The sequence below is a fragment of the Camelus bactrianus genome, chromosome 4 (assembly GCF_048773025.1).
Source record: "Camelus bactrianus isolate YW-2024 breed Bactrian camel chromosome 4, ASM4877302v1, whole genome shotgun sequence".
NCBI classification, from domain to species: Eukaryota; Metazoa; Chordata; class Mammalia; order Artiodactyla; family Camelidae; genus Camelus; species Camelus bactrianus.
Window position 1 is genome coordinate 65,663,564 of NC_133542.1, and position 16,898 is coordinate 65,680,461.

At 50.8% G+C, this 16,898-nt stretch overlaps 1 protein-coding gene across 2 annotated transcripts in view; it reads left to right on the plus strand.

Moving 5' to 3' along the window:
• The window catches only part of GSN (gelsolin), a 54,600-nt gene that overhangs the window by 9,675 nt on the left and 28,027 nt on the right, over window positions 1–16,898 (plus strand). The window contains exon 2 of one of the 2 annotated variants that reach the window (XM_074362148.1): window positions 1,434–1,523. Coding sequence is in view for 1 of the 2 variants with exons in the window: in XM_074362145.1 (XP_074218246.1) it covers window positions 5,635–5,676 (42 nt within the window). In the remaining variant the exon portion in view is untranslated. Of the gene's footprint in view, window positions 1–1,433; window positions 1,524–5,569; window positions 5,677–16,898 lie in introns of those variants that run through there. The other variant, XM_074362145.1, reaches the window with a different exon arrangement.

Sequence of the window (16,898 nt, forward strand, 5' to 3'; positions counted from 1 at the left end):
ACGCCACTCACAAGGCAGAAATCCACAGGAATGTCTGGGCTATTTACTGTCAGCTAAGAATAGGTTCATTTGTGTCTTAATCCCAGGAGCCTGCAGGGCCCCACTGCATTCAGGATCTTGGACTCTCTCCCTTTGGCTTGGAGAAGCTGGTTTGGGCAGAGAAATTTTCCAGTTGAGGCAGGAGCCAGTTTGCTCAGCTGCTCCCTGAATGCAGATGACTAGGATTCCGGGGACTGAGGAAGGGTGGTTCTTGAAAGTGTGGGGCTGAAAGGCTGGACTGCACTGCTCTGGGGCCTAGGTAGGCCGGTCCTTCATTTATTCATCTGGCATATACCCGCTGGTCCTGCTGTTTGCTGGGTCACGTGTTAGGGCTGGAGTTTGAGAGGCAAAGGAGCCTAATGGAGCTCACAGTCTGATGGGAGAGAAAGACCCGTCACCAGATAATGATAATACTCTTGCAATAATAGAGCAATGCTAGGCACAGAAGTGAGACAATGGCATGTAAACAGCTTGGGTCCCCAAAATGCACAAATACAGGACAAGAAAGATAGAATTTCTAGAAAGACTTAGTAGTCAGAGTAAGCATATGCCCTGTTCAAAACCCTGGGCATATTTTATCTCATAATGACCCCAGGGGGTAGGTTCTAATGTAATCCTTCATTAACAGAGAAGGAAACTGAGACTCAGAAAGGTGAAGTAGCTTAGTTAAGTTACATAGTTAAGTGAGGGGCCATTTTATCTAACTCCAGAATCTTGAGCCAAAACTCTCTAGTTGACCATAGCTAAATTCAGTCGTGCAATGGGGTTAACCTTAACCTTAATGAGATTTTAGGCTGGATTAATAGAGGCATGATATTTAGAATGATGGAGGTGAGAGGTTGGATTTTGTTTGTTTGTTTGTTTTAATGGAAGTGAGAGTTCTGCTTGCCCTGCCCTGGATAGAACTCCTCTAATTGTTTAATTCTGGGTCTTGTGCTGTCAGTAGGGACAGGGTTCATTGGAGTAGATCAGGGAAGCAGGGGAGGGAACCAGACATCTTGGTCTCAGGAAAAGCTGGAGGAAAGGGAGTGTACAACTTGTAGAAGACGTGGGGGCCTAGGATCACTGTCTTCAAGTCTCTAAGGAACCATTGGGAAACAGGGTGGCAGACCTGTTCTGGGTGACCCCAGATTGTAGAACTAGGACCAGCATGTATGAGGCGTCGAGAAAGAGATTTTAGCACATCCTAATGACGATTCTCTTAACCAGCTAAACTCTCCAACAGGAGGTTTTGCCGCCTTGGCAGGAAGTGAGTGCCCCATTGCTGGAGGTGTGTGAATAGGGGCTGTGTGACCCTGGTGGGGGGTGGTGGGGAGGAGTGGAAGCCTCAAATGAGGCTTTGACCAGATGACCTTGAGCCCCTGACCCTGAGAGTCTTGGCACTTTCGTTACAGGTGGTGCTGATAACCCCCTTGTACAGCGCTTCTGCCTCAGTCCCGGCACCTCCTGACGAGCAGCCCTCTTCACCCTCCCAGCCCTGCGAGGTAGGTAGAGCAGTGCAGACACCCCGGTGTCCCCCAAGCCCCAGCTCAGGCTGCCCAGGGGAGTCTGGAGAGGCTGGTGAAGCAGCCACTGGTTGCCACGAGTGGATTCAGTCAGTCCCTGAGGTTTTTCTAGTAAGGCTCAGAGAGCGTTTCTGCCAATTACTTCATTTGCTCCTCACCCTCCCTTGATCCCGTGGGGAAGAGGCAAGAACTGGGCTGGGTGCCAGGGCACTTGGGTCCCCACCCTGGCTGTGCTGCTTGCTCACTGGGTGATGGTAGGAAAGTGCTTTCCATCTCAGAAGAGCCTCTGATAGCTCTTCTGTAAGAGGGTGGCCTTCCCGTGAGGAGGTGGTGCAGGAATTCTCCCGGAGGCTTTGGTGAGGTGACAGAAGCTGGGGTGCAGCTGCCAAGTCTCCGGGCTTGTTGACCATGGGAGGAGAGAGAAGTGTGAGTCACGGGGGGGGGGGGGGGAGGCGGATGAGTCATGCCCACCTGGGGCCGGCTGGCAGGGCGGGGTCCACCTGACTATCAGATTCACAGGTGACCCGCTGAAGGAGGCGGAGAGGCTGGGGGTGGAGTGGAGTCCTCAGCTCGAAGCAGGAGACCTGGCTCATGTCCCAGGTCAGGCCTTGGCTTTTCTGCCTATAAGATGGGTGCATTGGTCTCCCCCACTCACCTAACAAGGTTGTCATGAGGACTGAAGGAGCTTGTAGATGCTCAGGGGCTTTGTGAGCTGCGAAAAGGGGAAGGAGCACCACTAGGGAAATGACCCAGCTTTCAGTATCGGAACAGAAAGAAGTGAATTTCTAATAGCAGCTGTGCAGAGAGCCTGGAAAACACCCCTCCGCGTCATGACATTACCCTCGGTTGCCAAAAGGAGAAGGGGCCGAATGCCTCCAGGGCTTGCTCATCCCTGCAGCTCAGCTGGCTCCCAGGAGGTGACACGACAGGCTGACCACAGTAGAGAGCTGTTCCTCTTTCCCCAGCTTAGATGGAAGGGCCTTCCCTTGGTCTCCAGAATGCTCTGTCCTCAAAGCTGGGCATCCCCTAGAAGGCCCTGCTGGGCCCAACTTCAGCCATATCCCGAGGGTTCTAGACAAACGGACATCCTTGATGCTGCCCAGAGAGGAGAAAATGGGGACCGTCTTGGTTCTGATGCTCCTGCTTTTGAGATGAGCCCTGACAACTCCCAAAGCTGAATTGTCTCAGAGTGATCCGTCACCAAAAAGAGTTATGCTCTGTTAACACTTTTGGCGAGAGTGACACAGGGACCATCCTCTGCTTTCCCGATTTCTGCTGAAGTGAGCACCTGTCAACTGAGGGCTTTGCGTGTTTCCCCTCCCCTCATCCATCTGTGCTGTGCCTCCCCTCACCCCCATCTCCGCTGGGCTTGGGTTCAACCAGGGGAGCCCAGTGACCTCCTCCTTGTCAAATCCAGCAGTTTCCTCAGCTCTCCATGCACTGCCTCTCTGGAGCCTTGGGTATCATTTCTTTCTAGAAGCTCTCTCCTCTTTTTGCTTCTGGCAGGCTGCACCATCTACTTTATCTCCTATTTTTCTGACCTTCTTAACCAGGGCCCTGTTTTTTTGCCTCAACCATTCAGCAGGATTCTGACCACCTTCTTCTCTTGAGTTACATGTGTAGGTTGGTTCATTCATTCATTCATTCACTCATGCATGCATTCACTTGACAGATATTTAGGCCCTGGACTGGGTATTGGAGAATCATCAGAGATTTTCCCAACTCTCTTGGGTCTTACAGTCTTGAGTCTTACACAAGTCATTATACACATAATAAATTCTTTCTTTCTTCAGCTGTGAGGGAAACAGCCAGTGTTACGAAGGTGTATGTGGTTGCATGGATATGATAGAATCTTTTCTGGACAGATGAGGGAGGCCTTCCTAAAAATGCTCAGACCTGAAGATGGAGGCAGGTGGCTGAGTGAGCAGGGAACGGAGCCCCAGGCAGAGGGAACAGCATGAGCGAATCTCAGAGGCAGTATGTTGCGTGTGGAGCCCTTGAGGAACTGAAAGAAGGGGGCGTTATGGGGAAGAGCCTGAAGACCAGGAAGCACCTCAGTCGTGCGGGCCCTTAGGGCCTTGGTTAGAGTTTGAATTTTATCCTAGACCCCTGGCTAACCACTGGAAGCTTTAAAGCAGTGGGGGAGATGTGCCTAGATTTCATTAGTAGAACTCTTGAAAGAGACAGCTGCAAGTCCCACCCTGATAAGGTGTAATTTTTGGCTCTTCCACACTGTGGCGTGCTCACGCTGTGCCTCAGTACCAGGCTTGGGGTGGAGCTGTCCTGGGAAATGTGCGCTTTCCAGCATTCTCTGGGCTCCTGGCATTTTTCATTGTTAAGCTTCCTCACTGGAGAAGCTAGGTGAATCAGACCCTTTTCCACCCTGGGAGATGTAGGCTTGTGGTGGCTGGTGCCCGGAAGGCCATGCAATAAGTGCCAGGGGCCCAGGGAGCCACAGAGGGCTTCCTCCTGAGTCAAGCACTAGGCCTAGAGGATGCGATGAGCATCCAGGCATGGGAGTCCCGAATGCAAAGGCTTGGTCCCCTGGCAGAACCGCTGTTCTTGGGGACTAGGGAGCAGCATGGCTAACACAGGAAGGAGGGTGGGGTTGAGGTGGAAAGTGGCAGGAGAATGGGGTGGGGAGACACCTTGAATGCAGGGTCCCGATCCTCTGGGTGCCAAGGAGCCATGGCACACCTTAAGCTGAGGAGTAGCTTGAGCAGTGGGATTTGAGAACAATCAGTTGGTGGGAGGCAGAGGGGAGGGCGGATCAGAGGGGCAACGCTGTGAACTGGTTGGAGAGAATGCGTGTGAAGCCTGGTCACTCCCATCTGCCTACACATACAGTAAAATGCTGTCTACTTCTTCCTGTCCTGTGCCTTGTTGGATCATTTCCCCCCACTAGTCAGCCCTCCTGAGCTATTTCACTGGGATTTGGGCTCCAGAGGCAAACAGGTCTGCACATCCCTCTGGCTCTGACTTGCTCTGTGCCCCCTCGACACATCTGTGAACCCTTCTCAGCCTCAGTTTCCTCATCTGTGAAAGGGGATGATAATAGGGTTGTTGAGGATTAACGATGGGGAAGTCAAGTCCTAAGCACATGCCTAGGACCTAGTGATTGCTCAGTTATCCTTATTTACCTGTTGGTTGGTAACGAACGGCCCAGTCCATGTCATAATCTGACCCTTGGAGCGTCCTTCTCTGTGGCCATAAATCTGTAACCTGAAGTGGAAACAGGGTGTCCCCAGCAGCCCTGAAAAAGGCCTCTGATGGGATGCCGAGTGGTTTGGAAATGCCTTTACGTTTCCCCCCTAGGCTCTGGCTCAGAGGGCTGGACCAGGTCTTAGTTGTCTTTTAGTCCCAGCACCCAGCACAAGGCCGGCCTATCGTGGTTCTTAATTCTAAACAAAAAAATTTTAATTAAAAAAAGTCAGAGCCGCTGGGCATCATCCTGCCAGCCTCTTCATCTTATGGCTGAAGAATCTCGGGCCCAGAGAGGAACGGTGACTCATCCAGAGTCACCCAGCACTTCCACTGAAGGCTCGGACCTGGCTCAAGTATTTACTGCAATTCTAATTTTTTAAATATTGAAAAATTTAAAAATTCCCAAGTCGGCTGGGGACAGGGTAACCATTTGAGGGTAGGAGTTGACCCTGAGACAATTCTGGGGAGCATCCTGGCTAGAAGGGCCCCAGGGATATCATATGCAACCTTCCAGTTTGCATCTGGGGAAACTGAGGCTCAGAGAGAGGGAGTGACTCGCTCAGGGTCCCCAGAGAACAGAGAGCAGAAAAGTAGTCGCAAGACCCATTTCAAATAATCTGCAGTAGTTGAGCGGGCTCTTCCCCCCAGCCCACTGCCTCGTGTTTAAGAAAGTGAATTAGAGCACGAACAATGGTTTCCTGAGGAAGTTTTGGTTTTCAGTGTGTCGAGGAGAAGGACCATTTCCGGAACTGTGCGTTCCCATGTGGTGCCCATGGAGTTGGGCCGGGCACAGCTATTTCAGACTAAGCCACAGGGTCCTATTTATAGGCCAATGTGATTAGGTTGATGTGGTCAGAGGCCCGCCTGTCCCCTGCCCAGCCTAGCTATGGCGGAGGAAGAGGCCCTCGGGGGTGACTCTGTACCATGGGTGAGTAGCAAGGGATCTTGGGTTGTCCCCAAAGCCTGCTCAGAAGAGGGGCTCCTGGGAGGCCGTGGAGGGTCCCAGTCCTGACTCCCAGCCAGGCCCCCTGCAGAGATGAAACCAGCTCCGATCCTATTCTCTCCCGGCTTATAAATTCTCTACTGCCTCAGATCAGGCCAGGACCCCTAGCAGTCAGGCCCCTTCTTCACCCACGTGTCCAAGTCTTAATCCTAGCCATGCCTCTCCAGCATTTGCATTTTCCTATGTGGGCCACACCTCTGAGCCTTTGCTTAGCTGTTCCCTCCACCTGATGTGTTGGTTCCCTGTTCCCCAGAGACAAACCTCCATTCATCCTTCCAAGCCTGGCTCAAATGCTCTTCCTTTGTGGCTCATCAGGTCCAGGGTGCTTTCTTCCGTGAGCTCCTGCTGCCAAGAGCCACTTGAGTGATTACCCAAATTCTTGTGTGCACCCCGCTGGGCCAGGAGGTCCCGAGGCAGGGCCTGACAACAGAGGATGGAAGGAGAAAAACGTGTGGTTGAGGCCCTACTGGGCCATTCACCTTATGCATTTGATGAGACATTATCTGCATGCCACACTGTGCAGTAGGTATCTTTAAAAGATGTGTAGGAGTGAGAGTAAGACTTCGCAGTCAGATCACCCCGGATTCCAACTCTGTTCTGCGCTTCCTAACTGTGTAACCTTGGGCTAAACCTTTCTGAGCCTCAGTTTCCCCATCTGTAAAATCGGCATGATGCTAGCCATGGGTCTTGGGTAGGCATTGTCAACAAGACAAAACTGAAAAGTACTTACATTGTCTGGTCCATATTGAGCTTCTATGTGTGGTAGCAGGGATTATTTACTCAGGGGAAACTGAGGCTCAGAGCAGGGAAGTGCCTTCTCTGGGGCTTAGTAGCCAAGATGAAAGACCAGGTCTACTCCACCCTGTGTTCTCCTCCCCGCCTTCTCTTAGCCCCCCGGCCTATTCTGTTCCCTAGATCAGGGGGAGCTTTGTTTGGGGATTGTTTTTCCTAAGACGTTTCCTCTGTGGTGCCACTGGATGACTCAGAGCCCTGAGTCACCAGGAGGCTGAGGGCCAGGGAGGAGGGAGGGAGGAAGAGGGAAAGGAGAGGAGGAACAGAGAAAGGACCCTGATTTCAGCCCTGGCTCTCCCACTCCTTGATCACTTAGAGATGGCAAGTCCCCTGTTCTGCTGGCCTCAGTTTCCCCAAGTGTGAAAGGAGATGTTGGGCTTTGATGAATGGTTCCCAGTCCAGGCTGAGCCTCAGAATCCCAGGTTTGCGGGCCCCACCCCAAGCTGTAGGCTCAGGCTGGGTGTGGGGCCTGGGAATCCAAGCTTTCTGGAGCTCCCCAGGTGATTTTGCTGCGCACCTGATCTGCAGAGGTGTTTGGGAACCAGGTGGCTCAAGGCTCCTTTCCCCTGGGCCTCCAAGTGGTTGCTCAGCCTCCGCTCGGCTGTCTCCACTAACTCAAGGAGAGTCACTTTTCTTGCTGACTGCTTTGGCAGAGTGGTGCCAGTGAAACGCATGGGCTTAAAAAATAAAAAACAGCTTTATTGAAGTATAATTTACATAAGTTGTTGGACTAAATTTATGTGTAATTTACATACATGTAATTCACTGGTTTTAATTAACTCAGTGATTTTTAGTAAATTTACAGAGTAATGCCAGCATCACCACAATCTGGTCTGAGAACATTTTTATCACCCCTAACCATCTCCAAAAAGGTGCCTGTGCCTGCTGGCCAGCAGTCTACGCCCCTACCCACTAGCCCACCACTAATTTTCCTTCTGTCTCTCTGGATGCCCAGACCTGTGTGCATACCCAGCTTCACCCTTTCTGGCTGTGTGACCTCCTGCAGATTCTTACCCTCTATGAGCCTTGAATTTCTCCCCTGTAGCAGAGGAAATATAGCTTCCCTGTAGCTTTTTGTTTGAATTTCACTAAGGTGATACAGTGTCTAATGCACAGTGGGAGCTGGGGTCTCAGGAGACTGGCAAGCAGTGCACAGGCTGTAGTACAGACACCCTGGCACAGCTGGGACCGCAAACATTTCATAGACTCCCTCTGTGTCAGGCGCTGGGCTAGGCCCCTTCACTGCAGTCATCTCCTTCAACCCCCACAAGAACCCTTACTAGGTGAGTGTTAATATCATTTCTATTTTATAGCTGAAGGAACTGAGGCTCTGAGAAGGAGGGGGGTGACTTTTCCAAGGTCATGTAGGTAATGATTGGTGGGAGTCTGTCCCAGAGCCTGTCAAAATGCATTTAGTACGCCTAACCTCCCGAACATCACACCTTTGCTTGGCCTACCTTAAACGTGCCCAGAACACTTAACGTTAGCCTACAGTTGGGCAAAATCTAACAGGAAGCTTATTTTATAATAAAGGGTTGACTATCTCATGTTATTTATTGAAGACTGAACTGATAGTGAGGAACAGAATGGTTGTCTGGGTACAGAATGGTTGTTAAGTGTATTGTTTGTTTCCCCTGGTGATGGCGTGGCTGACGGAAGCTGCTGCAGCCCAGCATTGTGAAAGAAAATAAATAGTATATACAGCATATCGCTAGCCCAGGAAAGACCAAAATTCAAAGTACGGTTTTTGCTGAATATGTATTGCTTTTGCACCATTGTAAAGTCAAAAAATTGTAAGCTGCGCGATCGCAAGTTGGGGGCTGTCTGCACAGAGTACATCATACAGCAGATGTGACATGGTGCATGGAGCATGGTCCAAGGTATGGGTGACGTGGGACAGCACGTGGAACGCGCACCAGGCTACACACACGGGACAAGGTAGGAGGAGCTTGGGGCCTGTTATGGGACATAGACAGCGTAATGTATGTGAGGCTGGGCATGGTTCAGAGCGTATGACGCAGGGACAAGGTACCCAGGGTGCAGGGTTTGATAGATGGCAGTGGGGCACAGAGGGTCCCTTTTTCATGTCAGTGCCTGGGGCCCCAGCGTGGAGCAGCAGGAGCCAATTTTCTCCTCTCACAAAGGCCTGTCTGTTGTTTTTCCTCCTCCTTCCCGTCTCTTTGGATGCCAAAGAGTGGGAGTGTCCCAGAGGAGTGGGGCCCAGAGTACCCCCCATTATCCCGCCAGCTCAGACGGGTCAAGGCTGGGGGCCAAGTCCATGGTTCAGGAAAAGCCTGCCAGGCCCCCAGGTCCCCTCTCTGAGAGGCAGCTGTGAGCACAGTGTTGGCTGGACCAGAGCCGGGTAATTTTCCTCTAAGCCGCCCTCCCTCCAGCTTCCCTCCCTGGCTGCTGCTGGCCATGAGCGCGTCTGCATTCCGGGGCTTAGGAGAGAGTCCCCGCAGCCGCTGCTGGGCAGAGGAGCTCACCCCTACCAGCTGCTATCAGAATGGTAGAAGCAGAGGTGTGGGGAGGAGGCTGTGGCTCACAGGCTTGCATTTCCTGAGCCCTCCTGGCCCCTGATGGTCAATCTCTTATCTTGCCTCATCTGCACAAGATCCCCAGTAGCCTGATGAGGAGACTGAAGCTCAGCGAGGCAAAGAGCTTGCCCGAGGTCACATAGTCAGAGGCAGAGCTGAGGCTGGACCCTCAGTCTCCTGGAGGCAGGAAATTGAGGACATATAGAGGCAAGAAGTGGTGAAGAGGGTGTTGGAGAGGGTGTGGTCAGTGGGTGTGAGGCTGCAAGAGCGCATGGGTACCAGATCCTAGAGGGCCTTAAAAGCCAATCTTAGGAGTCCTGACTTCTTTTAGCCTGCACTGGGGGCCGTGGAAGGGTCTTGAGTAGGGAATGATGCAATATGTCTGTGGATAATGGGCGAGTTGAAGGCAGTGAGGAAGCTGGTGCAGTGGTTCCAAAGAAAAGATGGGGACCCTGAAGCAGGACAGTGGCTGGGATGCGGGAAGGGGAAGCGAATGTCAAGTGGGGAGTAGTGGGGTTGAGCATCTCTGCGCTGGTCTCAGCCCTTGTGTGTGTCCTGGTGGGATGACTCTGGCCAGGCCCTGCCTCTAAGAGTGTCCCAGAAGGTTCTGGAAGCCCCTAAAAGGACAGGCACCTGGAGCCTGTGGTGAAGGGGGAGGTGCCTGGGTGGCGGTGAGGCTGGGAGCACACCTTGGGGGAAGAAGACAGTCCCCATCATGGAGCCCTGTGACATGCCTGGCACTGTGTTTTGTGGGCTGGATCTCGTTTAATTCTTCCAGCTGGTTATCATTATTCTCTGAGCTGGGAACGGAACAAAAGCATTCCAGTACCATGCCTCTGTTCAAGAGGGGAAAGTACAATACAGTCTTTTAATCAATTCAATTGATTTTTACATTTTAGATTTAGAGAGTAAATACAAATTGTGAGCATGACATCTCTGTCGTCATCTAAAGCTTGAGAATTTGAATATTAAAAAAAATTATCCATCCCTTTAAACCGGACCCTACAACTTGAATACTCTGACATTAGGTAGTTAATTTACATCTTGATTTGCTGGTCTAAAATATCTGACCCACAGTCACATGTTCTCTGAGATCCAATTACAGCCATTATTTGCTGTAGCTTTCTTTTACATCTATATCTATGTCTTATCTGTTGCTATAGATTTTTTGTGGCTATAGATCTTAAAATAACTAGGGAACTATGTTCAATATCTTGTCATAACCTATAATGAAAAAATATGTATGTGTAACTGAATCACTCTTCTGCCGGAAATTAATGCAACATTATAAATCAACTATACTTCAATAAAAAATAAAATAAATTAATAAATAAACATAAACGAAGAGGGAAAAGTACTTTTTTCATCAAATTTTTTTAAAATTTCATTTTATTGAGTTATAGTCAGTTTACAATGTTGTGTCAATTTCCACTGTAGAGCACCATTTTTCAGTCATACATGAACATACATATATTCACTGTCACATTCTTCTTCACCGTGAGCTACCACAAGATCTTGTATATAGTTCCCTGTGCTATACAGTATAAACTTGTTTATCTATTCTCTATATACCTGTCAGTACCTACAAATTTCGAACTCCCAGTCTGTCCCTTCCCACTCTCCTCCCCCCAGCAACCACAAGTTTGTATTCTATATCTATGAGTCTGTTTCTGTACTATATTTAAGTTCCTTTGTCTTCCTCTTCTTTTTTTTTTTTTTTTTGATTCCCCATATGAGCAATGTCATATGGTATTTTTCTTTCTCTTTTTGGCTTACTTCACTTAGAATTAACATTCTCCAGGGACATCCATGTTGCTGCAAATGACATTATGTTGTCATTTTTTATGGCCGAATAGTATTCCATTAGTATTCCATTATATAAATATACCACAACTTCTTTATGAACATAAACAAAGAGGGAAAGTACTTTTTAAAAAGCCTTATTAAAATTAAAGAGATTAGCAAGGATCAAAAATATCTTTGAATCTCTGGTAGTTCTATTGTAGTTAAAAATTTGAGATAAATTGCAAAGACTTCCCAATCATGCTATATAGCATTTAGAGTTTTTCCATAACTGATTTTTACTAGTATCAAGTTCTGGCAGGCCTGCCTGTGAGAGAGTCTGGCTGTTTTATACCCAAAGACACAGGCTCAGAGAGGCTGAGTCACTTGTCCCTGGTCACCTAGGTTGGAAGAGACAGGGCTGGGATCAGGTGGTGATCCCAGATCCCTTGTTCCTTTGAGCGGGAGTAGACCAGAAGAGAGGGAAGGGCGTCAAAAAGAGGTTTGTGGATTGGGTGAGAGTCAAGATGGGCTCTTGAAGTGCGACTCGAGGCCCTCTCCTGACATGCCTCTGCATCCTTGGCACCAATCATCCCTCCAGGCCTCTGGGCCTTGGTTGGGACCCTCCAGCCCTCCCCTGCTTTGGATGCAAGGACACAGAGATTGAAGTCAAAGGTGGGTCTGGGGGCCAGTGGGCTGTATGTTTGCAGGTCCTGGACATATGCTGGGGGGTTGTCTTTGGGTGTTCTGGTTACTGAGCGCCTGCTGTGTACCAGGCACAGTGCCATGACTCCTTCAATCCTCCCAGACAACCCAGGGTAGGACTATCACCCCAGTTTATAGAGGAGGAAAGTAAAACACTGAAGACGGGCTATTTGCCCAAGGTCCCCCTGTGGTAGGGATTCGGTTTCTGTCCAAAGTCACCCTGAATGTATCTTGTGCTCCTTGGGGTGGAAGGTTGTGTCCTCTTCACACTGTTGTTCATTCTTGGTGTCCTGAGCTCACCAAGGCTCGGCCCCTGCTCCAGGATTCTGTAGTCTCTCCTTTGTCCCGCACTTGCCCCCTTTGTGTTTCTTGGAAGTTCTGCCTGCAGGGTGCAAACTGACACCCAGATGATGGGCTCCCGCTTCCAGGGCAGTCTTGGCTGTAGCTGGCTGTGCGAGGCTTGGGGACAGAGAAGGGCTTCATTCAGAGCCTGCAGCAGGAGGGAAGTGTCACCATCTTCAGATGTCCTGTCATCACTGTTCCCATTATGGTGATTATTGGCCTGAGGAGCTTCCATGGTCCTGAGGACCACATGCATCCCTGCTAGATCCTGCTGAAGGATGCACATGGTCTCCAGACAGATAGGAGGGATCTAGTCCAGATGCTCAAATATTATTAGCCTTCTGCTGTTTCTTTCAGAATCTTCAAGTCCAAGGGCCCAAAGGGTTGTTAGAGAGGGGCTGGTTTGTTCTTCACCTGAGTCCTCTTGGCTGGGTCACCACTGAGCCAGTCATTATCTTTCTGGACGAGGGGAAAGAAAACTGGCATATTTGAACATCTGTCTTATGCCAGGCACGGTCCTAGGATCTTCCATATTTATGGTCTCATCCAATCTTCTCCACTCACCTTTGAGAAAGATATTTTTACCCTGATTTTATACGTAGGGAATTTGAGTGTCGGAGACAGACGCTTACCCAAGCCCCCAGGAGACAACCACCACGGCTTCCTTTATATGTGCACACTCTGTGCCAAGCGCTGTGCTAAGCCCCAAATGTGTTTTACCTCATCAAATTCTCACAGCCACCCTAAGAAGAAGGTATTCTAATCCTTATTTTACAGATGAGGAAATTGAGGATCAGAGAGCAGAAGCCACAGAGCTGGGAAGTGGCAGGTCAGTGCTTTAAACCCAGATTTTCCTGGCGGTAGCTCTTTCCACAAATATGCACGTTGTTTTTCTCCTTGTTGGAAAGCCCTCCTCTGTGGCTTTTGCTCCTTCTGGCTCTGATTGGGGCACCACAGGCCCTGCTGCCCGCAGGGTGTTTGCAGATGGAGACTGTGTCCCCATCAGAAGATGGTCCCATGGCCACAGCACCTGCAGCTGGGCCTCCTTGTCCTGCTGGTGATTTGTGTTTGTGCCCCTGCCAGTGGGCCGAGGGGTACCAGAGGCGCTAGGGTATAGTGGTTTGCAGCTGTTTGCTGCCCTAGCTGCTGGCTGGCCACGTCTGCCAGGGCCAGTGCTTCCCCACGGAAGGCGACACAGATTGCAAAGTGGCAGGAAGGGCAATGGGCTCACGCTCACGGCCAGATCTGGCTGCTTCCAGGGCACGGGGTCAGGAAGGGCTGCTTCCAAGCCCTCTCTGAATGTCCTACCCTGGCTCTCAGCGCTAGGTGGGGTTGCCTCCGGAAGCTGGGAAAGAGCCAGTGGCTTTGGTCCCTGGGATAGTCGGCCTTGTGGAGGTGGCTTCAGCCAAGCCCCACTGGTCATCTCCCCGACAGATGTCCACACCCAAGATAGACTGGGCCAGGGCAGAGGTCCAGCTGGCCCTTACAGGGAGTCTTATCATCTCCTGGGCTCAGGCCCCAGCTCTGGCCTGGGAACGGAGACCGGGGTTCTAGGTCTGCTCTGCCTGTCCTTTGCTATGTGACTCTGAGAAGTTACACTCTTGTTCTTGATGTCATCTACAAAGGGAGGATGGGCTAGTAGTGAACATTGATGTGAGTAAGTCCTACTCTGCGGTGAACTCCAGCAGTCTCGCTCCAGAGCTCCCAATCATACTCAACTGGGCATTACTCTCCCTTTTTGCCGATGAGTGACCCAAGGCTCCGAGAGGGAAAGTAACTTGCTTTGGGTCACACAGCCCAGATCCGAACTCAAGAATCTCACTGTGAAATCTGCAACCTTTCTCCTGCACCAGTGCACGGATTTCACATGGTGTGCACATGCCTAACGTAGGCTTCTGTGCAAAGAAACCGGTTCAGGAAGGAGGATGCTAACTTTGGGGGTGCTCCTACTGTGTGTCGAGCCTTGGGCCTCCTCACTGCTCTGTGAGTCAGGTATCATCCTCCCCATTTTCTAGATCAGGAAACTGAGGCCCTGATCACAAGAGTGAAGTCTCCCAGATTCTAAAACACGTGTTCCGTCAAGTCCCTAGGGCTCCCCAGACCTCACCGAGGCCCTGTCTGGTTCACCAGGTTTCGTAACTGGTTTCTCTGTTTACTGACCATTGTCCCATTTAGCAAAACCCTGGGGCGGGAGGGTTGGGTGCCCCCAGGAGGACCCAGAGCCAAGAAGCAAACAAGCTCGGAGAGAGGGCTTCCCACGAGTGGCCGGCTGCCCAGGAAATCAACATTGGGGTGAAGAGAAAAGAACAGGGTGGTGTCCTCCAGGACTGGCCAAGGCCTTTTGTACATTGAGGCTGGGGGCGGAGGGTGAGGCGGCCTCCTCCCATCTCTGGTAGTTTCCTTGGGAGGTCCACAGAGACCTGGAGGCTAGCCTAAGAGGGAGCAGGGCTGGAGCTGGTAGAGCAGGGGGTCCTGGCTCCAACTACACGGGAGGGATGAGGGCAGCACAGATCCTTCCTGGGGCGGATGCTGAAAAGCTGCCTACTGCATGTAGCACTGAGCGGGAGCCAGGAGCACCCAAGGTCAGAGGTTGGGGGATTTCTGAGGTGCAGAAAAGGGCAGGGACTAGGGTATGCTCACCTAGCAAGTGCTGGCCGAGCAGGGCTGCCTCCCAAGTACAGGAAACTGGGCCCACGAATGGGACAGAGTATAGGTGCCACAGTCCATCCTCCACCCAGTGGCCACAGCCTGGAGACCTTCCTAGGGCATGCCTCTGTCCTGGGTGCTCACACAGGTGTGTGCAGGGCCAGAGGGCTTTCCTGGGGCAACCTCCTGCCCCGGTCTGGGAGGTCTGGTGGGGACCGCTGCCTCAACCACTCTGGGCTGCTGGGCTTGGCTTGGCCTTGACTGGTTCAGCACCTGCAACCCTTTATATGTAAAGGGCACTGCTGCTTCCTCTCTGCCCAGGTGGGATGGTGCTGAGAAGCCCTGCTTGACCTCCCCAGACAGAGCCTGGGGACTGGGACCAGCCAGACTTGTGTCTGAACCTCAGCAGTGCCTCTTTCCAGCTGAGTGACCCTGAGCCAGTAACTGAAACTCCCCGTGTCTCAGTTTCCTGATCCACAAAGTGGGAACTTACTTTCCCCTGGTTGCTGTGAGGAGACTCAATATCCAACACCCTTTTCCTTTCCTCCCTCTCTTTCCCAGAGATGTCCAGACCCAGAGACCCAGAGGTGAGGTGGCATGCTGCCATTGGTGATGGCTGTGTCTCCTCGTGCAGGTCAGAGGCCCTGGACTGTCTGATTCAGAGGGACCTGTGAAGGCAAGATGGACCAGTGCCCCCATTTTACAGATGGGAACCCTGAGGCTCAGAGACGTGTAGGTTCCAGATGTGGTTGCATAGCCAGTATCTGGGAATGCTGGGTCTAAGAATGAGGCTTAGGGTCAGAGTGTCGGGGCCTACCCCGTGTTTTGCATAAGGAGACTCTGAGGCCCAGACAGGATAGTGATTTGCCTAAAGTCACCCAGGAAGTCGGCGGCAGAGGCAGGCCTTTATATCTAAAGGTTTTTCTTTTGCATTTAAATCCCGCTGGTCTCCTGAAGACATACATCCTCTTCCAGGCAGGGACCATGTTGTCCCCATCCCAGTCTCCACACATCACTGCCCTGCAGCGAGGGTTTCTAGGCCATGGGCACCCCGAGGCCTGGTGCTGAGGTCCCAGGCTCCAGAGCTATGTGACAGGCAAAGCTGCAGGGCCTTTGTGGTGATCATTAACCTGGGGGCCAATGACCCCTGGGACCAAGGCCAAGCCACAGCAGCCTCTGTTAATCACCACCTGGGCAGAAGGGACTGCTCAGCTGGGACAGTTGCCCATTCAGTTTCTCTCAGGGGGGCTGGGATGATGAAAATTTCTTCTTTCTGCTTATTTGGATTTTCCAAATTGTCTAATGAGCAGGTATCACTTTGTGTATATTTTTAAGGTATGATTTCTAGATCAGTCTTGGTTTTTTTTGTTTGTTTATGAGGGGGAGGTAATTAGGTTTATTCATTTTTTTCTATTTGGAGTGCTTGTGTGCTGAGCATGCGCTCTACCACTAGAGCTATATCCTCCCCGTTAGATCAGTCTTTTATTTTTTTTTAAAGCTACATTGGATAAATACTTGTAAATAGTTTAAACCCTATAGCACATTTAAAACTTTTTTTTACACAAGTATAAGGAGGTGTAATTTAGATACCATTGCAGTTCACCCCTTGTAAGTGGACAGCACTATGATTTTTAGTACATTTTTCGGTCACATAATCCAGTGCTAGAAGGTTTTCATTGCCCTAAGATGTTCCCTTGTGCCAACTACAGTGATGTGGGTGCTTCTTCCAGCCTCCGGCAGCCAGGCCACACTTGGGAGTGAAATTCTTCCTCCTCATCCCTTTCACACAAACTGGCTTGATGGTTGGGTGTTCACTCGCCTCGATAAGGATATATGCAAAAACGGATGCTTTCATAAAAGAGGAGAGGAGCCCTACCAGAGTGGTTGTACAACTTGCCTTTTGCACTTGGAGCTCTCTCCGTGCTCATTGAGCTCCTGCTGTTTGCCCAGCACCGTCAGAACTAGCTCATTCTTCCTTCACAGCTACAGAGTGGTCCATTGTATGGCAGCTCCATGATTTTTTTAACTGGGACATTTGAGTCCTTTCCAGTTTTCTTCAAACAATGCTCCAGTGAACACCCTTGCACGTACATTTTTGTACTTACATTCTGTAAGTAATACTGAAGGAGATGGAACTGTTGTCGCATTGTGTGTTTCAAATTTGTATAGTCAAATTGCTCTCCAGAGAGGGGAAACCGGTTTATGCTTCCATTAATCGCTTATGAGAACTGTGGGCTTTTTATCATCTTCCAGGTGCTTAGGGAGAGGGAAGGGCTGTCTGAATTGAGTCCAGAGCTGGTCCGCTGCAGGCTCGGCAGGCCCAGGCCTAGACTCACAGCCCGG